At 49.8% G+C, this 27,146-nt stretch overlaps 1 protein-coding gene across 1 annotated transcript; it reads left to right on the top strand.

The window, feature by feature from the left end:
• The first annotated feature begins 118 nt into the window (after positions 1-118).
• On the top strand, positions 119-26,947 carry SNRNP200 (small nuclear ribonucleoprotein U5 subunit 200). The gene is made up of 45 exons (XM_061168700.1): positions 119-283; positions 804-967; positions 2,391-2,562; positions 3,324-3,516; positions 4,366-4,421; positions 5,615-5,713; positions 6,132-6,284; positions 6,390-6,489; positions 6,653-6,789; positions 7,377-7,460; positions 7,552-7,725; positions 8,014-8,151; positions 8,381-8,536; positions 9,410-9,580; positions 11,020-11,213; positions 11,432-11,555; positions 12,577-12,726; positions 12,963-13,073; positions 13,635-13,766; positions 13,936-14,124; positions 14,484-14,681; positions 15,085-15,237; positions 15,350-15,430; positions 15,781-15,864; positions 16,515-16,621; positions 16,928-17,046; positions 17,347-17,501; positions 17,614-17,803; positions 17,969-18,142; positions 19,111-19,271; positions 19,582-19,809; positions 20,150-20,341; positions 20,432-20,610; positions 20,813-20,964; positions 21,837-21,945; positions 22,494-22,602; positions 23,115-23,304; positions 23,401-23,565; positions 23,799-23,920; positions 24,195-24,338; positions 24,427-24,603; positions 24,891-25,051; positions 25,134-25,215; positions 26,329-26,421; positions 26,520-26,947. Exons 1-45 carry the CDS (start codon positions 239-241, stop codon positions 26,661-26,663), a joined length of 6,411 nt encoding a protein of 2,136 aa, XP_061024683.1. The 5' UTR covers positions 119-238; the 3' UTR covers positions 26,664-26,947.
• Positions 26,948-27,146: the final 199 nt, after the last annotated feature.

Below are 27,146 nucleotides of genomic sequence, written 5' to 3'. Positions count from 1 at the left end.
TTTGCCGGTCCCGCCCACCGAGCCCACACGGTCGCAGAAAACCGGGGCGCATCCGCCGGAGATATGCCCCACCTGCACTTCCCGGCGCGCGACCCGGAAGCGGAAAAGAGCTAGTCTCATTTTCCCCTCCTGTGCGTGTTTCCTGCGTCAGGCGAGGCGGTAGCGGAGAGCGGCGGCAGTCTGTAGAGTGTGGTAGGGGGAGCGGAGCTCTGAGACCCACCCCTGAGCATCCGCGGCCATGGCGGATGTGACCGCTCGTAGCCTGCAGTACGAGTACAAGGCGGTGCGTGTGGGCTCGGAGGAGGGCTCTGGGCTGAGGAGGCCGGTGGGGAGCGGGAGGCTGAGGAAGGGAGTTTAACTCTGAAGGCCTACGGGAGAACCGCGAAAGCAGAGGGGAAATCAGATTCAGGCGAAGGAGGGGGTACACGACGATATGAATAACCCCACTGGTGACCGGGGCGAGCAGGATGGGCTAAGAGCTCTGCCAGGAGTGTTTGTTCCCTGTCCCCTCGGCGCTGTTCCCGCCCCCTTCCGTATGTCATCCCCAGCGTGCCCGACAGTGTTCCCAGGGCGGAGTTATGGGCAGTGTTAGGAGCAAGGATTGTTCTAACGATTTGATTGCCCTTTGCTCATGCGCAATTATATGATGCGCTTCTTAAGGAAAACATCTTTTTATTCCGGCTAGTGATTTTCGTCACTTATTTGCCCCAGTTCTTACTTCCTTTGTTATCAGCTGGTATCCCTTTGGTACCGGCATTGGCCCTGCTCCTGTCAGAGTTTCGATAACATTGTGATCTTTTCAGAACTCGAATCTTGTCCTCCAAGCTGACCGCTCTCTCATTGACCGGACCCGCCGGGATGAACCCACAGGAGAGGTTCTGTCCCTGGTTGGGAAGCTGGAGGGCACCCGGATGGGAGATAAGGCTCAACGGACGAAACCACAGATGCAAGAGGAAAGAAGAGCCAAGTGAGTAGCAGGGGGAAAATGATTTTTCTTCAGACCCAAAGTCCATTTTCCCTTGGCATTTGAGCAGTGGTTTTTTTTGCTGAATTGCTTGGTGCAAGTGAGATGTCAGTGGCATTAAAACAATTCAGTAAAGATAAAAACAGAACATAAGAATCGAAAGGTTCTTTGGCCTAAACAAGTGTATCTGAAGTGGAAAACAACTTTTAGATATTTTTTCAACATGTGTTTCTCATCCATAGAGAGATCTTAATTTTCTTCATGGTATTTTGAAGATTCTTGGTAAACTCTTTTTTTTGTTGTTGTTGTTGTTTATCTATTTTACATATAGTAGTTTATCTGTTAACCCCTTACTTTTTTTTTTTAATTATTTATTTTTTGGCTGCATTGGGTCTTCGTTGCTGTGCACGGGGGTTACTCTTTGTTGTGGTGCGTGGGCTTCTCATTGCAGTGGCTTCTCTTGTTGCAGAGCACGGGCTCTAAGCGTGCGGGCTCAGTAGCTGTGGCTTGCAGGAGAGCGCAGGCTCAGTAGTTGTGGCATACGGGCTTAGCTGCTCCGCGGCATGTGGGATCTTCCCGGACCAGGGCTCGAACCTGTGTCCCCTGCATTGGCAGGTGGATTCTTAACCACTGCGCCACCCGGGAAGTCCCGTTAAACTCTTGTCTCAGTAACTCTTCTCACTCTTCTATTTTATTACTAACTTACCACGCCTGCTTCTTTTGTCTGCTGTTGCCCACTTCCAGTTTTGTTGTTATAAACTACCGTTCAAGCATGAAAGGCAGGTGTTTTGTTTTGCTTTTTTGTTGTTTTTTTACTTTTGCGGGGTAATATATTTCCAAACTTAAAAAAAATCATTGAATTTTATCTCACTGTTATCTTTCGACCCTGATCGTCTCTGTCTTCCTCTTCTCTCATGATGAAGTCTCAAAAATTCGTAGGCCCGGTTTTGAGTAAAGCAGTTGTATTTGAAATGAGTTACATATCATTGGTCCTCCACTTTGCAGAGTATGACTTCTTTTCCAGGAATTGATGGCAGTAGATTCCTTTGGAGCTTCGGTTTTCTGGCTAGAAAAAGAAAATGTGTCTGAGGGATAAAAAACTAGTCAAAATCCAATCATATATTGTCAGACAAAGTAGAAAGGGTTGTCTCTTTTAAATGAACGTGGAGGATGTCTCATTGTAAAATTTAGTGCATCTAGTGAGAGAATGTCAGAGTATTCCCTTTCTGTTACTGTATTCCCATAAAGAAATATTCCTGCAAGTGACTAAGGCCAAATGGGAATCATTTGCTGAGATACAGATTTGTGGTTTTAAGTATTACCTGTGTGTCATGAAGCTGAGGGGAGGAGGGTGGGGTGGGCTTCCTTTAGTCTTGCCTTTGAGAGGGAAGGTTCTGCCCGTTCAGCATCACACTCTGTCCATTAGGCGAAGAAAGCGTGATGAGGACCGGCATGACATCAACAAGATGAAGGGTTATACTCTGCTTTCGGAGGGCATTGATGAGATGGTGGGCATCATCTACAAGCCCAAAACTAAAGAGACCCGGGAGACCTACGAAGTGCTGCTCAGCTTCATCCAGGCTGCACTTGGGGACCAGGTGAGGCAGCCAGAGGGTGAAGCCATGTTTTTGGAGAGGGAGGAAGTCACAACTGGGAGGCACCAGAGGAACCTTGTCTGTGTATTTTCCTGTGTGGGCCATACCGATATGCAGAAGTGGCTAATATTTATGGAGCACTTTACTTTATATGGGATAGCATTTTACATGTCTTCTCTCTTTCAGTTCTCATGTTAGCTCTATGACCAGGTGCTATTAATATTTACTTTCCATTCTACAGAAGAGAGGTGTGAGGCGAAGAATACTTAAGTAATCTTCCCAAGTCACAGAGGTAGTGTTTGGCAGAGCCAGGATGTAAGCCCGGGTAGTTTATATCCAGAATCTGTGCTCTTAGCATTATACATGTGATTAGATTAAGGACCTCTGTGGGTCTCTGAGAGACTCTGGTGAGGTGGTTGCTAGAGGAGGTGAGGATGAAGAATTGCCACAAGTTTGGCAGGCTAGGGCAGGACTGCAGAGTGCCTCTCCCGTCTGGAGAACTGTGGCACACTGCTGTGGAAGCCGTGTCTGTCTTCCTAAGACCACTTACCTGATTTTTTGAAACAGATGAGTCTTCCTTCAATTTTGTGAGCTTTGGTGGCATTTTTAAATTAACATTAGTGAAAATGGTCGGAACCTGGTATGCAGGTTTTAAAGAGATACAGCTCTTCACATCCTATTGTCACGTAAAGCTGGTCAGTGATGTTCTTTGTCTTTGTCTCGTTCTGAAGTTTTTTTTTTTTGTTTTTGTTTTTTGCCGCCAGCCACGTGATATCCTTTGTGGGGCAGCTGATGAAGTTCTAGCTGTTTTAAAGAATGAAAAGCTTCGGGACAAGGAAAGGAGAAAGGAGATTGATCTGCTGCTGGGTCAGACAGATGATACAAGATACCATGTGTTAGTGAACCTGGGCAAAAAGATCACAGACTATGGTGGAGACAAGGAAATCCAGAATATGGGTAAGTGAGCTCTTTGTGTCCTGACCATATTAACTGGATGCTCGTTGACCCCTAATGTGATCTTCTAGCCTCAGCCATTAAAGCATCTGAAAGATGCTTTACAAGGTTTCCATAACCTATTTGGTGTTTTTGGAGGGGTTATGATTGACGGACACCAGAATCCCTAGATTCCGGTAGCCATTTCTCATTCTGAGACCCTTTTATTGTATAGAACATGGGAGAAAACTTGGATAGGGCCTGGGTGGAGGGTGGAGCAGGCAGAGCAGGGCCGTATCCACGGCCGGCAGATTGGAGCAGGCCTTGGTGGTGGCAGCACAGGAGGCTCTCTTTTTTTTTTTTTTGTAAATTTATTTGTTTTATTTTATTTATTTTTGGCTGCGTTGGATGTTCATTGCTGTGCGTGGGCTTTCTCTGGTTGATTCGAGCGGGGGCTACTCTTCGTTGCAGTGCACGCGTTTCTCATTGCAGCGGCTTCTCGTTGCAGAGCACGGGCTCTAGGCGCGTGGGCTTCGTTAGTTGGGGCACGCGGGCTCAGTAGTTGTGGCTCGTGGGCTCTAGAGCTCAGGCTCAGTAGCTGTGGCGCATAGGCTTAGTTGCTCTGTTGCATGCGGGATCTTCCCAGACCAGGGATCAAACCCGTGTCCCCTGCATTGGCAGGCGGATTCTTAACCACTGCGCCACCGGGGAAGTCCCAGGCTCTCTTATGTTGATCATTTGTCTGTTAGTCCTTAGACCTTAGGTCTGTCCTGAGGAGAGGCAAGTCAGGCAGTTAGGGAGGAAATTAGCTCCCTAGTGCCTCATTTTACTAACTGTTCCCTGTCCTCTTTTTCTCATCCCTCACCATTTCAGATGACAACATTGATGAGACGTATGGTGTGAATGTACAGTTTGAGTCTGATGAGGAGGTAAGTGATAAGCAAACAGACCCAGTCTTGTCTTTTTTTTTTTTTTTCAGTTGTTAAGGTGAGGGGACCACTTCTGATATAAAGAAGTGCCCTAACTTAAGCCAGATAAGTTTTATGGTGTTGTATTGGTGTCAAACTTGGGCATAAATATTATTTCGCTGAAAAATTGTTATGGTTATTTTTTGGTTTTATAAAGCAAATTTGAACTTATAAATGTAAATTAATATAATAATTGAAGATAAACCAAGTGGGTCAGCAAAAAGGAAGAAAAAGAGGTAAGTACAGCGTATACTTCATTTCAGGAATGTGCTGTCCCGTTTTACTGCATTTTAACTGTACTGTGATAGTTTTCCTCTTTCCAGTACTGTGTCCTACTGCCAATTTCAAAAAAAAATGCACATTTGCCACAGAGCATGGGCATATTTTGTACATGGTTGTTTCAGTAACAGTTGCAGCAGTCACTGAGGTTTACCATCTAATTAGAATTTCTTGAATATAACTAATAGGAACAAGTGGGGCACTTGAAAAAATGTGCAGAGCTGCATTCGAGTTCTCAGTGGGTGTGTTTGGCTTCCTGAAAGGTAAAACCCCAGCTTTGGGATATCATAAACTAGGACAGGAAGAAGGGGTAGCAAAGGAGAGTCAGAGGAGAGAGCACAAAGCTGGGAGCCGAGAGGGCTGAATTTTGGTCCTGTATCGGACAGGTCATTTTGCTTCAGTGTCTCCACCTTTCAAACGATATGATTAAGTAGATGACTGCTGAGCCCCTTCCTCCAGTAGAGTTAGTAGAATTTCTTTATTTTAAGTAGCAACAAACTAAAAGAATGCTTTGCTCATAGCATTCATTCATTGAACAAATGCTTATTATTAAGGACCTGCTTTTAACATGACCCTGTGCTCAATACACAGTACACCTGTAGGCAGGTGTGTGAGTAAAGACAGTAGTGAGCAAGCGAAGTGTGGCCTCTACATTTCTGGTCACTGTGTGCTTTCCCAAGTGTGCTTCTGTATTGGTCCTTCTGGTAAATGTACTCTGGAATGAGGCTGACCCTGGTTCCAGTAAGTTGTTGGTTCCACCGCAGAAGCCTTTGCTCTAACCATGGAGCTTATTTTAAGTGACTTGAGGGAGAGGTTCTGTGGTGATGCCAGGATCAGCTCCAGGTCACGAGTTGGGGTTCGGGCTGTTTCCACAGGAAGGTGATGAAGATGTGTACGGGGAGGTTCGAGAAGAGGCATCGGACGACGACATGGAAGGGGACGAGGCGGTGGTGCGCTGCACCCTCTCGGCTAATGTGAGTACAGCTTGCTCTTGCCCGCCGCTGCAGGGCAGGTTATTTCTGGGTGTAGCACTTCTCTCCCATACGTGTCACGTATTATGTATTTCCCATACCTTTCCCATAGATCCTGTCATGTATTATGTATTGAGCTACCTTTTCATAGGGTGAGCTGTGATAAACATTTCGTGTCTTGATTTTTCTTAAGGTTTCAGTCAGTCACCCTCTTTCTCAAAGGCATGTGTTGATGAAGTCTTGGTGGGTTTGGTGTGCTCATGAACTCAGTATAGCAGAGTCGCCATCCCCCCCCCCCCCGAAAGTCCTCAGAAGAGGGTAGGCTGTGGGTGGGTGGCCTGCAGAGCTTTGTTGCAGGATGATAAGAAAGCACATGGGGCAGATGGAGACACAGTGAGCTCAGTGCCTGGTTACTTTGTAGCTTGTGGCCTCAGGGGAACTGATGAGTTCCAAGAAGAAGGATTTGCACCCTCGGGATATTGATGCCTTTTGGCTCCAGCGGCAGCTCAGTCGCTTCTATGATGATGCCATTGTGTCGCAGAAGAAGGCAGATGAAGTCTTGGAGATTTTGAAGGTACAGCCGGGATAATGTTTTTGTGTTCCGTGTGTCTTAGCAGATGGGGCAGTGTAGAAAGCAGATGGCTGTGTCCTTAATTGTGGTGTTACCTTCTCCCTGCAGACGGCCAGTGATGACCGGGAATGTGAGAACCAGCTGGTTCTGCTCCTTGGTTTCAACACTTTTGATTTTATTAAGGTGTTGCGGCAGCACAGGATGATGAGTGAGTATATATGGAGAACGCTTTCGGGTCGTAGGTAGGTGTGTGATAGAGGTTGTGTTGCTTTCATAGCCTCGCCAATTGTTTCATGTATTTTTCTTTCTACCCCAGGGTTGAAGGTTGATTTTGTATCTCACCTTCCCTTTCTTCCTTTTGCTGTTGGCAGTTTTATACTGTACCTTGCTGGCCAGTGCACAGAGTGAAGCTGAAAAGGAAAGGATCATGGGAAAGATGGAAGCTGACCCAGAGCTGTCCAAGTTCCTCTACCAGCTCCACGAAACGGAGAAGGAGGATCTGATCCGGGTAAGGGCTGGGTTGGTTTGTCTGTCTGACTGCTGAGCTAGAGTGTTTGCTTTGGAAAAGAGACGCTAGTTAGAAGATTGCAGCAAAAAGCTAAATTCCTGTTAAAGCAGGAAGTTGAAGAAGTGAATTATTTCTCCAGATTCTTTGAGTTTGGTCATTGGTACAGTGTGGAATCAACACCTTCACGCTGGTGTGGTCGAGAGACTGCTGACCTGCTGCTATCGTCACCAGCACCTGGGCCCTTTGCTGTTTGTTTACACAATAAGTCATGGTGTCTGCTGGTAGTACAGGAACACAACGCGTGTTTGCTGAACACAGAACCCACACTCTGTCCCTTAAGGATAGCCCTTGATGCTGCATTGTTGAACATCGACTTTTGAAATCCCAGGACTATGTATTGTCGCTTGAAAGTGGTTTGATTTCATCATTCTGGTGGTCCTCAAGGGTCTGAACGTAAAGGGCCACCTTTCTGTTTCAGGACTTACTAGTCAGCAACTGTGAGTCAAGCTCAGCCAAGGGACTGAAAAGGTCAAGAAGCTGGGATGGTGATAAATCGTTGCTATTCTTTCTTTCTTTCTGCATCACAGGAGGAGAGGTCTCGGAGAGAGCGAGTGCGTCAGTCCCGGATGGACACAGATCTGGAAACCATGGATCTGGACCAGGGTGGAGAGGTAGGTACGAAGGCCATTTCCAAGGCTGTGAGGGATGGAAACTCCTTTGCTCAGCTTGCTCACTTTATATTCTTGTTTTTCATACTCCCAGGCACTGGCTCCGCGACAGGTTCTGGACTTGGAGGACCTAGTTTTTACCCAGGGGAGCCACTTCATGGCCAACAAACGCTGTCAGCTTCCTGACGGATCCTTCCGTCGCCAGCGCAAGGGCTATGAAGAGGTGCATGTACCTGCTCTGAAGCCCAAGCCCTTCGGCTCTGAAGAAGTGAGTGAATTGCTTTTCTAAGTTTTCTGCTCACTTCGCCTCCCTTCCAGTTTGGATTTCCACCCATTGACCAAAGTGTGGTCTTGTCTCACAGATAGTTTATTCCAGAAGTGGAAGCTGCTGCAGAGTTTTCCCGTTTTGATTTTGAGCCCTGGGGACAATACTGATCTCTCTGGTCTGGCCTTTAGTGGAGCGTTATGCAGGGAGGTTGCCGGAAAGTGCAATCTTGCAAAACCACAGTCTGCTCAAGGGTGCTGCTCATGTGATGTGCATGGCATTTTTTTCTAGCAACTTCTTCCAGTGGAGAAACTGCCCAAATATGCCCAGGCTGGATTTGAGGGCTTCAAAACACTGAATCGGATCCAGAGTAAGCTCTACCGTGCTGCTCTGGAGACGGATGAGAATCTGCTGCTCTGCGCTCCTACCGTAAGCACTGCTCTGCCTGCTTTTTTCTTGTGGAATGCGGTGTATATTTTAGGTGGCAATATTGTTCATCTCCATCCTTACCCCCTAATTCTTCATTCTTTGGTGGAAGAGATGTTAAATGGTAGGGTAAAATCCGCAGGACATGCTCTGTTTTGGTGATAAGCCCTTAGAAATTGGGGTAGTGAGCATAACAAGGTACACAGGCCTTCTTGTCCTTGACCTCCCATAGGGTGCTGGTAAGACCAACGTGGCCCTGATGTGTATGCTCCGAGAGATAGGGAAGCACATTAACATGGATGGCACTATCAACGTGGATGACTTCAAGATCATCTACATCGCCCCCATGCGGTCTTTGGTGCAGGAGATGGTGGGCAGTTTTGGAAAGGTAAGGGGGTAGAACCTTCCTCCAGAAGATATTGGGTGCAGCTATCAAAGTACTGGGGGGCTTCCCTGGTGGCGCAGTGGTTGAGAGTCTGCCTGCCAATGCAGGGGACACGGGTTCGAGCCCTGGTCTGGGAAGATCCCACATGCCGCGGAGCGACTGGGCCCGTGAGCCATAATTAACTGATCCTGCGCGTCTGGAGCCTGTGCTCCGCAACAAGAGAGGCCGCAACAGTGAGAGGCCCGCGCACCGCGATGAAGAATGGCCCCCGCTTGCCGCAACTGGAGAAAGCCCTCGTACAGAAACGAAGACCCAACACAGCCATAAATAAAATAAAATAAAAGTACTGGGGACAGGCCTGGTGCTTCTCTGCTTCTTATATTAGGGCATTTCTGGAATGCCTTGTGTGGTGTTTTTTTTCTCCTTCGAAGGTGGAACTTGACCCAAGTACAGAGTGTTTGTGAAAGGAGAAAGTCCTGGATCTGTTTTGGGCTTTTACAAGGGTTTACCATCTTTTTAATCTTCCCCTTAGCAATTTTCTGCAGTTGGTATCATTTGCATTATCGGAGTATTTATGAAACACTCACATGGGTGGTTGATAATAGATCTAGTGTTATTCCAGGTCTGTTGTCTGCAAGCTTCCATTTCCCCCTCTTGTGTGCAGAGCTCCCAGAGAGCATTTTTCTGCTTCCTTAGCCTGAGTGTAAACTTGGATTTGTTTTAGAAATAAATGTTCATATGATCGACCTCATACACTTGATATTTCCCTGAAGGGTTGATACCTACCTCCAGTACCCCACACTCAGACTTCACAGAGAGTGTGGAGTCCAGGCCCCCTCCAAGCATTCTTGCCTGATGTGCCTTTCCTACACCCAGCGCCTGGCCACGTACGGCATCACTGTTGCAGAACTGACTGGAGACCACCAGCTGTGCAAGGAGGAGATCAGCGCCACTCAGATCATCGTCTGCACCCCTGAGAAGTGGGACATCATTACCCGCAAGGGTGGGGAGCGGACCTACACCCAGCTCGTGCGACTCATCATCCTGGTGAGCAGGGGGTCCTTGTGGGAACGCAGAGCCCAGGCCTGGTTGAGGAGGGGTTGCTGGGTTTTAATGCTAAACTTTTCTTCAGTGCCTTTCCTCCAGTTACTGGCCTTCGTAATGGCAGCTATTGTCAGCATTGCTCTTACCGCTAAATGAGAATCTGCACCGAATTGAAACACTTCCCAGTAGGTGCATGCTGTTTACCATATCATTTATACTTTTTTTATGTCAAATATTTTGAAATAATGTAAACAGACAATTAAAAAAACTATTGATACTTATGTCCTCCCAGAACATTAAAGGGCTTTATAAATAATCCACTCTCAGAGGGAATGAGTAAAGAGTCAGGATATTGTGTCCTGTATACACAGAAGCCCCCAGGGAGGAATGACAGTCTGAGTGCTGTTTCTTTTGGTTGTCTGGGGAAGCAGAAAGGAGACCTTGCTTGTTGATTTGCAGCATTCTAGAGCAGGGTTGGCAATCTGTGGCTACTGATTTTTGTTTTATTGGAACACAGCCATACCCGTTTACATATTGTTCACAGTTACTTTTGTGCTGCAGTGACAGAATTGAGTATTTGTAACAGAGACTGTATGGCCCACAAGCCTAAAATCTTGACTCTCTGGCCTTCAAGAAAAAATTTGCTAGCCCCTGCTTAGAGTCTGCTACTCAAAGTCTTGTTAGAAATGCAGAGTCCTGGGACTTCCCTGGTGGCACAATGGATAAGACTCCATGCTCCCAATGCAGTGGGTCTGGGTTTGCTCCTTGGTCAGGGAACTAGATCCCACATACATGCCTCAACCAAGAGTCTGCATGCTGCAACTAAGAAGTCAGCATGCTGCAACTAAAGATTCCCACGTGCTGCAAGAAAGATCCTGCGTGCCAGCGCAGCCAAAATAAATAAATATTTGTTTTAAAAAAGAAAGAAATGCAGTCCCTGTCCCCACTCCCACTTACTGAAATACAATCTGCATTTTGATAAGATCCCCTCCTGCTTTGTATGCCTGCTGAAATTTGAGAAGCACTGCCTTAGGCTATGTGAATTCTTCATTTGATGCATTATACAATTCGTTCTTGGTAAAGATAACTGCCCAGAGGTAAAACCTTATATGATATAAATATGGTCTGATCAGAAGCTTTATCTTTAGTAAAGAAATTTTCCTTTGAGTGGAGTTATGAATTCATTTACCCGAAGTATCAGATTTTCTTACCATAAAGCATTGTTTCACTGAACTGTAGCAAAGCAGCTCGTGGTCGGAGCATGTTATTTCCTGGGGTATTTTACGGTGAATATTATCTCATCCTTTGGGTTTCCTTGGCTTTGGGATCCCTTTTCTTTATTTGGCATATTAGGTGTGTACCTACAAAATGGGAATACTCTCAGGAAAGGGGGCCACATTTCTCTAGTCCTACAGGTAATTTGCTGCCCTCCCATTCTTTAGGATGAGATCCATCTTCTCCACGATGACAGAGGTCCTGTCTTAGAAGCGTTGGTGGCCAGGACCATCCGGAACATTGAGATGACCCAAGAGGATGTCCGACTCATCGGTCTTAGTGCCACCCTCCCCAACTATGAAGATGTGGCTACCTTTCTGCGTGTGGACCCTGCCAAGGGCCTCTTCTACTTCGACAACAGGTATAAGAAAAGACTGGGAGAAGTTTAACCAGGGTGACCTTCCTGCTGTCCTTCTTTTCCAAGGAGCTCTGTTAGATTGGGTTTTAGAATGGCCTTTGGGTTTTGATGTGATATGAATCCAAAAAGAGGAATATTGCTCCATGGCAGTGAAAAGGACTGTTTATTTCCTAAGTACTTTTGTCTCAGAAGCCTCATTTGTCTAACCGTTGAACTTCTAGCTTCCGCCCAGTGCCTCTAGAACAGACTTACGTGGGCATTACGGAGAAAAAAGCTATCAAGCGTTTCCAGATCATGAATGAAATTGTCTATGAGAAAATCATGGAACATGCTGGAAAAAATCAGGTCTGTCATAGTTTCTCGTTATTCTTGAACTCTGTTCTTTTGAATTTTTGACTTACTGATAGCCAAGCAAGACTGACAAAGATAAAGAGAGAAGACACAAAACAAATCACCAGTACCAGAAACGAAATGGGATATTACTACAGAATCTGTTACATTTGAAAGGATAGTAAAGGAATACTGTGAACAACTTTACACATGAATTTGACAGCCTAAAGGAAATGGGCCCATTTCTCAAAAACAACCAACTACCAAAACAGCCTTGATGAAATAGATAATCTGAATTGTCCTATAACCATTAAAGAAATTGAATTTGTAATTTAAAAACTCAAAAAGGAAGTCACCAGGCACAAATAATTAATTTGTCTATCTACATTATCAAGGGTTCTTCCATAAAAGATTTGGGTGACTTACACTAAAAACATAGTAAAAATGAAGATAAAAATTAAAAACTAGTGAAAGGGCATTTTACTAGTAAGTATGATCTAATTTTTTTATGGAACATTGACTATTTTGCCTGATTAGAAAACATAAGAATTTACATGAAGACACAAATCTTTTCTTGGCACTAAGTACTTGGAGGACTTTATTTCCTACAAAATAGTGCCTGTCTCATACTGAGACTTACTTCCTAAGTCCATTTATAAAGGCCAGTGCCCGTTATTTTATATAACATTTTAGCAGCTGAGAATCTCATCAGGTACCTGAACACAAATTAATTGAGATTCTTGAATGTGCATTCATATTATATTTAAACTTGCTGTTAAAAGATGGGGTGCTAAGAGTTAGTTTAGTTTTCCAGTTACGGGACCCTCATCACTGTACTTGGTAGGTTCGTTCGCTTAGGGTCTTGCGGGCCCTGTTAGGCTTCTGAGCCAGTGTGCATTACCGCCATCGCCCCTCTTCAAGACCTCAGTTTCTTGCCTGATAATGGTGCAGCCTCTGCTTCTGCTGGTTCCTCGGGCGTGGGGGTGACTGTTGGAGTTGTGTCTCTTGACTGTGGCAAACTGTGGCCTCTACTCAGGTGCTGGTGTTTGTCCACTCCCGGAAGGAGACTGGGAAGACGGCCAGGGCCATCCGGGACATGTGCCTGGAGAAGGACACGCTGGGTCTGTTTCTGAGAGAGGGCTCGGCCTCCACAGAAGTCCTTCGGACAGAAGCCGAGCAGTGCAAGGTGAGGCGAGACAGGCCCGGCTCTCTCATTCCTACCTGGTAACTGGCTCAATCCGAGTTGTCCCAGTGGTCCTCTGGGAGTGAGTGGTGGTGCTTTTTCACACAGGGTGAGGTTTGATTGGCTGTGGATATGTGGATAGGTGAGGGGCAGAGTCTCAGCTGAAGAGATTTGCTTCGTCTCTGGGGGAGTTCCCTCAGGAAGGCTCACCTCATCACCTGTTCTTTTCTGTTCCCCAGAACCTGGAGCTGAAGGATCTCCTGCCCTATGGCTTTGCTATTCATCACGCGGGCATGACCAGAGTTGACCGGACACTTGTAGAGGATCTTTTTGCTGATAAACACATTCAGGTGAGGGTGGGCAAAGCACAGATGGAGAAGACTGGAAACATCGGACGTTGTGCCATATGTTTGTGCCTGGTGCTTTGTTGTTTCTGGCTCAGTTAAACCAGGTCAGAGGGTTGGGTAGGTACAGTCAGTGTAATGTCATACCACCTCTCCCAACTCTTCACGTCCTGCATGAGGGAAGATGAGTTGAGTTCAGGAAAGCACCTGAGAAGCCCAGCAAAGCAAACATGTTGGTGACTCCAGATATTGTCAGACATAGGTCAGGACCTTGTTCATTCCCTCTCTCAGGAGAGCCTGTGTTTTAAATTATCTAGTAACCTTAAGTTGATTCATATAGGTCTGCATATCTGTCTCTTAAGTGTCTCTAGAACCTTGAAATGTTGATTCTTGAAGAGATGAGGAACCCGTGGATTCCTTTCCTCTTTATTATGGTGTTACGTTGGCAAGTACGGGACCCACCTCGGTGCTGCTAGAAGCTCTGAGGCCAGTTGCCTAGAGAAGTTGAGGATAGTAATCCATGGTGGTAACGTCCGTTTTCCTTATTACCTTGCCTTGCCTCTGTAGGTTTTAGTTTCGACGGCAACCCTGGCTTGGGGTGTGAATCTCCCCGCGCATACCGTCATCATCAAAGGCACCCAGGTGTACAGTCCAGAGAAGGGGCGCTGGACAGAACTGGGGGCACTGGACATCCTGCAGGTATGGAGCTTTTGAGTTTATTCTCAGTGGGGAAAAGCATGCTGTGTCTTATACACAGGAGGCCCAAAAGATGGCAGATGGAAGGTGAGGTTCCATAATGTAGAAGCCTGGACTCAAACCCAGGAGCTCTGTGGCCATAGCCCTCTTGGTTGCTGTCTCTGACCTATAGATGCTGGGACGAGCAGGAAGACCTCAGTATGACACCAAGGGCGAAGGCATACTCATCACTTCTCATGGGGAGCTGCAGTACTACCTGTCCCTCCTCAATCAGCAGCTTCCTATTGAGAGCCAGATGGTATCAAAGCTGCCTGACATGCTCAACGCGGAAGTCGTGCTGGGGAACGTCCAGAACGCAAAGGTAGGGGAGGGCTCTGTCCTTGGCGCCTCTTGCCTTCTCCAGAGAGGCCAGGGTACCAGGAGTGAGGTGGTCTCGGTCATTGTGCTGTGGGCCACCAGCACCGGGGTCCTCCAACCCTGGGCTTCACGTCTCTCAGTGTAAGCAGGCTCTCAAGCTTCTTGGGTCTCTGGCTGACAGTCCCCCTTGTTGCCAAAATCTTAGAAAGGACTCTGTCTTCTTAATAATGAAATGTTATAAACGTTCACAAGACAGTATAATACATATCGTCATAGTTGGGAATTAATGTCTAAGTGCTCTGTGGGAGCTTTTCACTTGGACATCAGTTCTGCATGCTAAGGCCCATGATCTGTTTCTTATAGGATGCAGTGAACTGGCTGGGCTACGCCTACCTGTATATCCGAATGCTCCGGTCCCCAACCCTCTATGGCATCTCTCATGATGACCTCAAGGGAGATCCCCTGCTGGACCAGCGCCGACTGGATCTGGTTCATACTGCTGCCTTGATGCTGGATAAGAACAATCTGGTCAAGTACGACAAGAAGACGGGCAACTTCCAGGTGAGTGGGCTGAGGGACGGAGGTCCCTGCAGAAGTTGTAGCCCCAGGAGACAATTTTTCAGATCACTGTCTGGATTCAAGTACTGCCTAATTGCCCACTGTTTGGAACAGCAGAAAAACAAGTGGCATTGGACTGTGCCCTTTGAACCTGGGAACTTCTAAAATGGTATAAAACCTGACGGTGCTTCCTTTCCATATCTTGAGCTGTGGTAGCTGATCCAGCTCTCTTGTCTGTGTGGGCATCAAGTCACACTCTAGGTCAGTTTATTGGGCCATCCTTCTTCCTGTGCTTGGGCCAGGCACTTGTATCGCTGTGTGTTCACCCAGTGGGCCCCTCTTGTCCACAATGAGAGGTTGCCGCTTGTTACTGATCAGCTTTGGATTGAGTCTTCCTTCTTTGTAGGTGACAGAACTCGGTCGTATAGCCAGCCACTACTACATCACCAATGATACGGTACAGACCTACAACCAGCTGCTGAAGCCCACCCTGAGTGAGATTGAGCTTTTCAGAGTCTTCTCATTGTCCTCAGAGTTCAAGAACATCACCGTGAGAGAAGTGAGTCCACTCAGCATGTTGGAACTGGAAGTTGGCACCCACTGCCACGTCACTGGTTGGTTCTCTCCTTGGCCTCCTGGCTTTTTCTTGACCTGTTTCCTTCTTGTGGCAGGAAGAGAAGCTGGAGCTGCAGAAGCTGCTGGAGAGGGTGCCCATCCCTGTAAAGGAGAGCATTGAGGAACCCAGTGCGAAGGTGAGCCCAGCTCCTCTCTGCTTGGGGTAAGGATCAGGTGGTTTTCCTAGTCTTCTAAAAGATGAACCTTAGAAAAGAATTAAAAAAATGAAAAGATAAAATAAAATTAAAAAAATAAAAATAAAAGATGACCCTTGAGTTTGGGTTTGTTCTTGGTAATCTGCTCAGTTCTCCGAGTTTCTGCATCCTTCTCACATGTTCTTTTTACATGGAGTAACAATTATTTAATGTCTGCAAATCAAGAGCTCTAGAAGATCTTACCTGGCATGGATGCCCAGAGCAGAAATGTATTCACTTTTTCGGATGGTTCAATGATCGGCCTCCTTCTGGCTGATCTTGCTTTTTTCCAGATCAATGTGCTTCTCCAAGCTTTCATCTCGCAACTGAAATTGGAGGGCTTTGCGTTGATGGCCGACATGGTATATGTTACCCAGGTGAGGGCAGGTTGTGCCACCCCTGATAAGTTCCCATCCCGTGTTCTGTGTGTGTCTGGTAAAAAGTAGGCCTGACACTAGTGAGGGAGAAGGAATGCTGAGTTGTGCCCCAGGTGGCTTGTTGGCTGGTGCGCGTGTGGTACGGCAGCTCTGTTTTACTGATCTTGAGCACGTGGGAAGGTGAGGCCTTTACAGAGATGCTGGGGAGGCTCCACGTGGAGATCGCAAGACACAGTGTCTGCTTCCCTGTGGAGAGGGACTTCCCATTACGGCTGCTGGGCTCCTAAATAAACCCAGAAATGGCAAAAGGCTTTATTAACTACTCTTTGTCTTTTCCTCAGGGCAAGTCACTAGCACCCTTACTCTTGCTAGGACTCTAAATGCTAAATGAGCCAAAAGCCTTAAGATCACGCAGTGAGCGGAAGGTTACAGTGCTGGGCGCTGAGTTCTAGCTGCACTTCTCTGACTGTCCTGTGTCAGCCAGCGTCTGCTGGGGGCGGGGGTGGGTCATGACAGAGGGACTTGGGTTTTGAGTTGGTGTAGCTGGTCGTATCAGAGCTTGAGGTAATTAAACCCTGTGTCGGGTGGCTGCATTATTAGGTCTGGGGACAGTGCGGACTTGACAGGGGGAACGCTTCATCTTTCCCCAGTCGGCTGGCCGGTTGATGCGTGCCATCTTTGAAATTGTCCTGAACCGAGGCTGGGCGCAGCTTACAGACAAGACCCTGAACCTCTGCAAGATGATTGACAAACGCATGTAAGGCCCAGTGAGCTGGAAGCTGCTCACAGGGTGGGGGTCCCCGGGCTGAGGGTGTGGTGGGAAAGCCTTAGAGCGCGTCAGATCTCGCCCTGATGTGTGAAATATGCACCTGGGTGAAAGTTGAGAAGGGGGCAGGCCCTTTGGGGTGGAGCTGAGGAGTCGGGGAGGGTGGCATAGTTGGAGATGTCTGTCTTCAGCATTCGTGCTTTGTGGGTCACAGCTCATCCGTTGGAAGCCGTGAGGAGGGCAGTTTGTTCCAGGCCCCGCACAAGGGGCTGATAGTTCTGTTTCCTTCCTGGACAGGTGGCAGTCCATGTGTCCTCTGCGCCAGTTCCGGAAACTCCCTGAGGAAGTAGTGAAGAAGATCGAGAAGAAAAACTTCCCTTTTGAGCGTCTGTATGACCTGAATCACAATGAGATAGGTGTGTGGGAAGCCGTCCTCCTGCTCGTCCGCACAGCTCAGATGTCTCCCTAAGCCTGCCTGCTTTCCAGTTCCTAGGCCTCGTGCCCTGACATCCTGGGCTTGCTTGTCTCGTCCCACTAGCAATAGGCTTGCTCTTGGTCTCGGGGCTTTGAATCCTCTGGGCCCACTGAGAGTGGAGGGAAGAGCCTGCCCTTCTGCAGTGGAATCCGCCTGTTCCCCTTGGTGGCCCTCAGGGCTGGGTTTGCAGGTACATCAGGCAGGCTGGGCTGCAGCCCCGTGCTCTCTTGTGTCCTCGCAGGGGAGCTTATCCGCATGCCCAAGATGGGGAAGACCATCCACAAATACGTCCACCTGTTCCCCAAGCTGGAGTTGTCGGTGCACCTGCAGCCTATCACGCGCTCCACGCTGAAGGTGGAGCTGACCATCACGCCCGACTTCCAGTGGGATGAAAAGGTCAGGCTGTGTGAGGCAGGGGCCTGCTTTCAGAGGGATCTTGAGGAGAGCGGGATTGGAGGGCTGAGTTACCGCCAGCTCATGCTCCTGTCACTTGTGCCCCTGTGGGCAGGTCCATGGTTCATCAGAGGCGTTCTGGATTCTGGTGGAGGATGTGGACAGCGAGGTGATCCTGCACCACGAGTATTTCCTACTCAAGGCCAAGTATGCACAGGACGAGCACCTCATTACGTTCTTCGTGCCCGTCTTTGAACCGCTGCCCCCTCAGTACTTCATCCGTGTGGTGTCTGACCGCTGGCTCTGTGAGTGCGTCTCGTCCGCAGGGTCCCCTGGGCCAGGTCCTCCCGGGGCAGTTAGATGCGTGTCTTGCCCCTTGTACTGCGCCAGACTTGGTTGGGGAGAGTGCTGTGTATGCTGCCTTGGGGTTCCCAGTGTGCTGACTGCCCTTCCCGTTTCTTTTCTGGCAGCTTGTGAGACCCAGCTGCCTGTCTCTTTCCGGCACCTGATCCTACCGGAGAAGTACCCACCCCCAACCGAGCTTCTGGACCTGCAGCCCTTGCCCGTGTCTGCCCTGAGAAACAGTGCCTTTGAGAGCCTGTACCAAGATAAATTTCCTTTCTTCAACCCCATCCAGACCCAGGGTAGGTGTTTCCGTTTCCAGGCGGGCGGTTCCTTTGGAGGCCTTTTAAGGTCCCCTGGAGACAGGTAGGTTCTGCGGGAGGAGGGGGAGGAGGGCCCTCAGGTGCTTGGCAGGTGTGGGAGCTCATCAGTGCCAACTGTTGGAGCAGCCAGGACGTTTTCCGTTCTCAGAAGCCCTTGTTTACTGTTAGATTTGCTTCGCTTCTTTGCACGTCTCCCTGAGGAGGGTTGGTAGAGCAGGTCTTATTATCACAGTGCACTGTCATTTCTCAGGCTCAGGAGGCTCCAGTATTGAACCAGAGTGCACAGTGTTGACCGAGGCCTCCTCCCCCTTCATTGCTGTAAACGACAGCTGTGTTCCCAGAGCATGCCCCGTGTTCTAAGTACTCTGGGCTGGGTGCATCCCAAGTGTTTTCTCTTTCATTCCTCCCACAATCCTGTTTGAGATACTAGCAAACAGGGATTTACCATTTGAGATACTACCATCAGTGTCCTGTTCTACAGATGAGGAAACCGAGGCAGGGAGAGGCACCCCAATTGAACCAGCCTAATAAATAGTAGAACTTGATTTTAACCCAGTCTGGATGCCAGGGCTTACTTATTAGGCTTTTACCTTCTCTGTGTATTTGACTCTTTCCAGGAAACACGGGAGAGGGTTGGAGGGGCAGAGGAGGGGAGCCAGTTCCCCTTGGTTCAGCATCCTGTCCCTGAGAAGCAAGGAGGGAGTCTTGGCCTCCTTTGCTTCTGTTGTCCTCCCGCAAATCTCCAGGGACCCTGAACTCTTGATCTTGGTCCCTTCTCCTCCTCTTGTGTGGGAAGGAGCGGATGAAGGGGAGAGATGTCGCAGGCCTGACTGCAGCTGGGGGCCCTGTGCCATCACCACTCATGGTTGCCATTCTGGGCTGACTGGCTGAGTTTCCTGCGTGTCCGAGTCTCTCGGTGTTCACGCTGCCTCTCTGTCACTTCTCAGTGTTTAACACCGTGTACAACAGCGATGACAACGTGTTTGTGGGGGCCCCCACGGGCAGCGGGAAGACCATCTGTGCGGAGTTCGCCATCCTGCGGATGCTGCTGCAGAACTCAGAGGGCCGCTGTGTCTACATCACCCCCATGGAGGCTCTGGCGGAGCAGGTGTGTCACGTGTGAATTTTCCCAGAAACCGTTTTCATCTCTGAGTCCAGATCAAGGTTTTCTGAGCCCTGAAATTTGCAGAGCCAACTGGGGCAAGACTGTTTGCCTGCTGGTAGCCATTTCCTCAGTCGTATACTAAAGGGAAGCTCTCCGGTCACTTATAGGTTGGTGTGTGGTTACGAAGTATTTAGCTTGAGAGCTACAGGGCGACAGGCCTCTGTGTTTGGCTTCCCATGTTTTTCTCATAATTCATGAACTGAAGCCTGACGTGGCCTGATGTTTTTCTGCCCTCCCTCTGCCCGCCTGCCAGGTGTACATGGACTGGTACGAGAAGTTCCAGGACAGGCTCAACAAGAAGGTGGTGCTCCTGACGGGGGAGACCAGCACGGACCTGAAGCTTCTGGGCAAAGGCAACATCATCATCAGCACCCCCGAGAAGTGGGACATCCTTTCCCGGCGGTGGAAGCAGCGCAAGAATGTCCAGAACATCAACCTCTTCGTGGTGGATGAGGTCCACCTTATCGGGGGCGAGAATGGGGTATGGCTTGACCTTGCAGCATAGGAGGGGGACTGGGACCGGCAGAGTAGCCTTGGCCTTGGGCCTTAGGTGAGGGCCAGAGACTAGGGCTTCTCCCAAGAGGATTCTGCCCGTCACCTTATTCTGAAAGGATGATCTGAGACTTTTTTGTAGTTTTCTTGGAGAATAGCATTGCTTATTGGAGATTGGCTGTGGAGGAGGTGGACCCAAAGACGGGAGAGCCCCTAATCACAAGGAAGAGTTAGGAGATCGTCTCGAGGTCGTTGGGCTACACACGAAGGTAGCTCAGGGCCGAGGATGGAGCGCCCGGGCCTGCAGTGACTCCCGCTCCTCTTCCCAGCCCGTCCTAGAGGTGATCTGCTCCCGGATGCGCTACATCTCCTCCCAGATCGAGAGGCCCATTCGCATCGTGGCCCTCAGCTCCTCACTCTCGAACGCGAAGGACGTAGCCCACTGGCTGGGGTGCAGCGCCACCTCCACCTTCAACTTCCACCCGAACGTGCGCCCCGTGCCCTTGGAGCTGCACATCCAGGTGGGACTCGCTCTTCCCGTTCCCACGTGGCCTCATGACGTCCAGGGCTCCCTGGGTTTGTAACCTCCTTTCTTCCTCCTCGGTTTCCAGGGCTTCAACATTAGCCACACACAGACTCGCCTGCTGTCCATGGCCAAGCCTGTGTACCACGCCATCACCAAGCACTCGCCCAAGAAGCCCGTCATTGTCTTCGTTCCGTCTCGCAAGCAGACACGCCTCACCGCCATCGACATCCTCACCACATGTGCGGCCGACATCCAGCGGCAGAGGTGGGCGGGGCCTGGCTCCTGGGGGCCCGTGGGGAGGTGAGGGTTGGCTCAGGTGAGACTGGCCTACCCTGCCGGGTGTTCTGTTCACAAGGGTGGGGTGGCCCCCGCCTGGCTCGGGGCTGGGCGACGCACAGCTGGAAGGGTCTCTGGGGGGGGGCGGTGGGGAAGCGCTCCAGGCTGAGTCAGTGCTCATGCCGCCCAGGTTCCTGCACTGCACGGAGAAGGACCTGATCCCCTACCTGGAGAAGCTGAGTGACAGCACGCTCAAGGAGACGCTGCTAAACGGGGTGGGCTACCTGCACGAGGGGCTCAGCCCCATGGAGCGGCGCCTGGTGGAGCAGCTCTTCAGCTCAGGTAGAGAGCAGCCTTGAGCGCAGAGTGAGGCTAGATCCAGAGGTGTCACGGGGGCGTGTTCAACTTCTGGGCGTGGGTGATACTTCTCTACAGCACATTGGTCATTTTCAAAATATTGATACTTACCAGATTATTTTATCTGTTATCTCATTTGATTTCAGTATCCTTGTGGTGAAGGTGGGACAGATATTACCCCTACTTTCTGGATGAGAAAGCAGGCAGGCACATAAGGTTGTGCTCTTTCAGAACCTGGTTTTTTAGACCAGGATATTTGGCCACTAGACCTGGTTTTCTACGGATAGCAGGCTCGGCGAAGTGGTTGGGCCTTAGAGATGGAGTAAACTCTGTTTCCCTTGGGTGGCTGTGTGCCTCTGTCCCTTGTTGACGTCAGGCATTTCACGCAGAGTATTATTTTGACAGTGCTTAGTGGAGCTGCAGTGGAGATTCTTCTGCCAGAATCATTATTGTCACTCTTTGACCCCTGAATCTGTCTGGTTTGGGGCACCTTCAGAGCTCGATTTTGCTACCATGTACTGAGCCAGCCCGTGGCTGAGTCAGCCTTAGCCCTTTCCAGTCAGCAAGGCCCATCTGTCAGGCAGGAGTGTGAGCCTAGCTTTCCCTGGGCTTGGGATTCTGCTCCAGGATTACCTTGTTTCCTCCAGGGTAGCCCCCCCCAGCAGAGCAACAGTGACATAGAGCCACCTCCTGTAGTACCGAGTTAGCCCCTTAGTCATTAAACCTTGTTCCTGGTAAGCTTTGCTCTGAGTTCTGAAACGTAACACAAGATAAGCCACTACCTGCCCAGGAGGCAGCAGGTCCTGCCTCACCCAGGGAGCCCTGTGCTCAGTCTCCTTCTCCCCTCTGCTGCTCAGGGGCTATCCAGGTGGTGGTAGCTTCTCGGAGTCTCTGCTGGGGCATGAATGTGGCCGCCCACCTGGTGATTATCATGGATACCCAGTACTACAACGGCAAGATCCACGCGTGAGTACGGCCGTGCTCTTGCTCTGTGTTAATGGGACCTTCCTTCCTAAGATGAACGTAACACCTGCAAATCCAGAAGTTCACTATTGTGAAGAAAAGGTGTTAGGGAAATAAACAGCTGGCCGAGATTCCACCCCAGCCAGGGTTTTATTTATATGGACTTATTTTTAATGTCTGAACCTGCTTCTAGATTTGGATTTGAGTCGGGTGACTTGATTACTCATGAACTATATAGCTGTAAAGTTTGGAAGCCTACCTTACGTATTAGATCCTTTAATGGGGAGTTATTTGGCTGTTGGCATCAGATGGGTTAATAGCTTTGGTTCAAGGACACTGAGCAACAAAGTAATGACTCTTACACTTGAAAACTAAAGTGATGTATAGATAATGTGTGAAACTAGTGCCTGAACATGGGAACTCGTAAACAGAGTTTTGCTGTGATTGGCCCACGTCTCCCCGTGTTTGCACTTTATTCTTTGACATTTAGGGAGTCAGCCTCCTGAGTGTCTGTTGCTGCAGCTTTGCCTCCTCTCCCCTCCTGTCTCTAGGTACGTGGATTACCCCATCTACGACGTGCTGCAGATGGTGGGGCACGCCAACCGCCCTTTGCAGGATGACGAGGGGCGCTGCGTCATCATGTGCCAGGGCTCCAAAAAGGTCAGCCTGGGCCTCTTGCACTGTCTTTTGATCCTGGGCCTCAGAACAGATTCTTTAGTTTCTCTTTTGATAGATGTCTTTACTTATTTTTTTACATTCTGTCTGTCAACTTATGCCTCTTCTATCCTCCACGTTGCTTTTGTAACAAGCCTCTTGGCTGCGTAGAATTTTGTAGCCTTTGGTTTTTGCTACTGCTGTTGACTCTGTGTGTTGAGGTCTTCTCCCTCTGGCTGGTTCCATCTTCCCTCATGCTCTGCTCAGCATGTGGGACTTGGTGTACCCCCGTCTCTGCTGTAGAAATAACCAGTGATGCCAGTGGGAACAGGCATACACACCCAACTCTCCAGGTCCAGACCCAACTCACCTTGTCTGTGCAACTGGTTTCTTCCATTTTGATTAGCTGTGTCTGTCTGTCACACAGGGGCCGCATTTTCCCTTGGCCTTTTTTTTTCCCCTTGACCTATCTCTGTGACCATATTGTCATTGACTCTTTATTATCTTCTTTCCCATAGGATTTCTTCAAAAAGTTCTTATATGAGCCTTTGCCAGTAGAGTCTCACCTGGACCACTGTATGCATGACCACTTCAATGCTGAGATTGTCACCAAGACCATTGAGAACAAGCAGGATGCCGTGGACTACCTCACCTGGACCTTTCTGTACCGCCGCATGACACAGAACCCCAATTATTACAACCTGCAGGGTCAGTGGCTTTGGAGCACACCTTATCCTTTTGCGGTTTTCACAGCCCTTGCTCGCCATCTCCCTGTGACTCCCCACTTACCTCTCACCTTCACAGGCATCTCCCATCGTCACCTGTCTGACCACTTGTCGGAGCTCGTGGAACAGACCCTGAGTGACCTGGAGCAGTCCAAGTGCATCAGCATTGAGGACGAGATGGACGTGGCGCCTCTGAACCTGGGCATGATCGCTGCCTACTATTACATCAACTACACCACCATTGGTGAGGGCCGGCAGGGGCTGGGTCTGTGCAGAGCCTGAGCTAGAGGGATCTCAGGCAGGGTCTGCAGCCCATGGGGCATGAGAGATGATGATGCTTCCAGTGCCCCATCTGGTGTTTGTCAGAGGCACGCATCGCAGGGTGGAGCTGGGGTAGCCCAGGAGTTAACTCTCTCCTCTCTGCTCCTTTTCTGCCTGCTTTGACTCCTCTCAAATCTCCTTCCCTACCTCTCTCAGAGCTCTTCAGCATGTCCCTGAATGCCAAGACCAAGGTGCGAGGGCTTATTGAAATCATCTCCAATGCGGCCGAGTATGAGAACATTCCCATCCGGCACCATGAAGACAACCTCCTGCGGCAGGTGAGGGCACCTCGGCCTCAGGAGAACATGCTTGGAGCTGAAACTCGGCCCGTGTGCCCAGAGCGCGCGATGCTCCGTCACCACAGGAAGACACCGACCCCTCCTGCCCCGACCTCCCTCACGCACCTCCGCACGTCTCAGCCCCACCACCCCCAGGCACCCAGCCACCCCTCTGAGTTTTGAAGGGTTGTGAGTCTGGGACAGGTGGTGCCTGAGAGTGGGTCTCAGGCAGGGTCACCTCTTCATCATCAGCTCTTTTTCTTCCACTTTCCAGTTGGCCCAGAAGGTCCCCCACAAGCTGAATAACCCTAAGTTCAACGACCCGCACGTCAAGACCAACCTGCTTCTGCAGGCCCACCTGTCCCGCATGCAGCTGAGTGCTGAGCTGCAGTCGGATACAGAGGAGATCCTTAGCAAGGTATCGAGTGGGGGCGGGGGGAGGCCCCTGTGGCCCGTGAAGCAGCAGTTCCAACCCTGCCTGCTCTTGCTCTCCTGTCCCTGTTCAGGCCATCCGGCTCATCCAGGCCTGTGTGGATGTCCTCTCCAGCAACGGGTGGCTCAGCCCGGCTCTGGCAGCCATGGAGCTGGCCCAGATGGTCACCCAAGCCATGTGGTCCAAGGACTCGTACCTGAAACAGCTGCCACACTTCACCTCAGAGCACATCAAACGTTGCACAGACAAGGTGAGCCGGGCCGGGACCCGGAGTGTCGGGTGGCCGAGGCTGGGAGCCGAGCGTCTTGCACTGGGAGCGGTTGTGGAGGGGAGCCTTCTCATTCTGGCTTCTCTGGAGGTGTTAGCCCTGGAGCTGCTAGAGGGCCTGACAGTTGTGGGCCATGTTCTTTCTGAAGCCATGTCTTCTTTAGATGATCTGATGGCATAGGAAGTAAAAGTAGCTGCTCTTTGGAGCCTCTTTCCTCTGCTGCTAGTCTGCATTCTCTCTTCTTCCCTGACCTCTGACACCCGCTGCAGGGGGTGGAGAGTGTTTTTGACATCATGGAGATGGAGGACGAAGAGCGCAACGCGTTGCTTCAGCTGTCTGATAGCCAGATCGCAGACGTGGCCCGCTTCTGTAACCGCTACCCCAACATCGAGCTGTCCTACGAGGTGGTGGACAAGGACAGCATCCGCAGGTGAGCCAGAGAGGGCCAGGTGCCCCGCCCCGGGTCCTTGCTGGGCACAGCTGTGACGTGCGACCTGCGTTTCTCCCCACAGTGGCGGGCCGGTTGTGGTGCTGGTGCAGCTGGAGCGAGAGGAGGAAGTCACAGGCCCCGTGATCGCGCCTCTCTTCCCACAGGTACATCCTGGGAGCGGCTTCCCAGGGGTCCACTTGAGGTCCTACCCACTGGCTAGAGGCTGGGCTACAAGGGTACATGGTCACTGAGGGAGGAAATTTAGGGTAATAACGAAGCCACAGGCCTGAGGATTAATCTTGGGGCCATGGGTGTTTTCTGTGGGAGTTTTTGGTGGTTTTTTGCTTTAAGGCAATTTAGGTGACTGGTCGTAACTGAACGCCCCAGTCGCGCGGTGTTGTTGATGTCCGTGGCTGTGAAGAAGCATTTATCTTTAACTCTAAATGGCTCCAGGGGGACTTCCCTGGCGGTCCAGTGGTTAAGACTCCCTGCTACCAATGCAGGGGGTGGGCACGGGTTCGATCCCTGGTTGGGGAACTAAGATCCCACATGTCGCTCGGGCGAAAAAAAAAAAAAAAAGTCTCCAGGACAGTTGGGCTTTTCTAGTTGGTGTTTCTTCGCTCTCGTTTCTCACAGCCACTTACTCTGCTTCCAGTGCTTTGTTCTTTACCACCAAAGAGGAAATCTGATCCCTTATATGGGAGAATAATTGAAGGCTGAAAGGAGAAACCAGATACACTGTAATGTTTAAATTTACAAACTATTCGTTTAATGGGCTCTGAGGAAAGAGCGCTTTAAAGTGGAATGCTTGGGTTTTCTGACAGTGGAGCGGCCAGCAGAGGGGGATTCTTGGTAGACGCAAGGCCTACTTTGGATCCTCTCTGCTGGCAGGCTCACCTCCATATTAACGTGTTTTTCTCCTCCGGTATATATGCCTTTTATTTGAAAGGGTCTCTGAGGAACTCAAAGCTGCGAGGCCCCAAAGACTAGATGTCTGATAGTGGAATCTTGGATTTAGTGTCAGGTACTAAATGGGAGAAGGTACTTTGGGACAAGGAAATGAGCCAGAACCAACAAATGAGTTCATCTGCCTACTTAAAGATTCATGTGAGACACCTCAGACAGTTTAAAATCTTAGGTATATCCAATTGTAGTTTGGGAAGAAGTTTTAGAAAGCTTTCTTTCTGGTTTCTGGTTTCTTACTTTTGTAACTTTTCTCCTGGTGTCATGATCATCAAGTTTTATGTGCTGACATTGTTGGCTTTTGGTCACTACAGAAACGTGAAGAGGGCTGGTGGGTGGTGATCGGAGATGCCAAGTCGAATAGCCTTATTTCCATCAAGAGGCTGACCCTGCAGCAGAAGGCCAAGGTGAGTGTGTCCGCTGGCCCTCGCGTGTTGTGAGATGGGGCAGGGTGAGAACTCTTCCTGTGTCTGAGCTGGCCCTGAGTTCTGCCTGCTCTCTCCAGGTGAAGCTCGACTTTGTGGCCCCGGCCACTGGTGCCCACAACTACACTCTGTACTTCATGAGCGACGCTTACATGGGATGTGACCAGGAGTACAAATTCAGCGTGGATGTGAAAGAAGCTGAGACAGACAGTGACTCCGACTGAGTCCAGAGGCCTTTGCTCTTGCACAGAGAGAAGAGTTGAACCTGTTTGGTACATGTACGCTGTCATGGGACCTCAGTCTTGGAGACCCGGTCTGTGTGAGGTCTGGCCAGCCAGTGCCGTCGCGGTCCCAACCCACCCCACTACTTTCCCCTCCGGCTCCCTTGCCATCCAAACTTCGGATCTAGTGTCTGCAGGTGTCAGGCATAAACTGTGTACACCATTTTTAGGCGTGTTCTTTGCAGTTCCTTTTGAGTCACACATTCTAATAAAATGACTTGGAGAAACCATTTGTCTTTGCAGTGATTCCAGATTAAAAGTTTCCTTTCTCGGACTTCCCTGGTGGTGCAGTGGTTAAGAATCCGCCTGCCGGTGCGGGGGACACGGGTTCGAGCCCTGGTCCGGGAAGATACCACATGCCGCAGAGCAACTAAGCCTGTGCTCCGCAACGAGAGAAGCCACCGCGATGAGAAGCCCGCGCACCAC

This window comes from Eubalaena glacialis, chromosome 14 (assembly GCF_028564815.1).
Source record: "Eubalaena glacialis isolate mEubGla1 chromosome 14, mEubGla1.1.hap2.+ XY, whole genome shotgun sequence".
Classification (NCBI taxonomy): domain Eukaryota; kingdom Metazoa; phylum Chordata; class Mammalia; order Artiodactyla; family Balaenidae; genus Eubalaena; species Eubalaena glacialis.
Note: the sequence above shows the minus strand (reverse complement) of the source record. Positions and strands in the feature narration are given on the sequence as shown.

Bases quoted from the DNA above. Each gene is read 5' to 3' on its own strand.
- SNRNP200 (XM_061168700.1), top strand. From the start codon at position 239: ATGGCGGATGTGACCGCTCGTAGCCTGCAGTACGAGTACAAGGCG. The intron at 6,790-7,376 runs GTAAGGGCTGGG...TCTGCATCACAG, and splicing joins AGAAGGAGGATCTGATCCGG to GAGGAGAGGTCTCGGAGAGA. The intron at 24,604-24,890 runs GTGAGCCGGGCC...CACCCGCTGCAG, and splicing joins TCAAACGTTGCACAGACAAG to GGGGTGGAGAGTGTTTTTGA.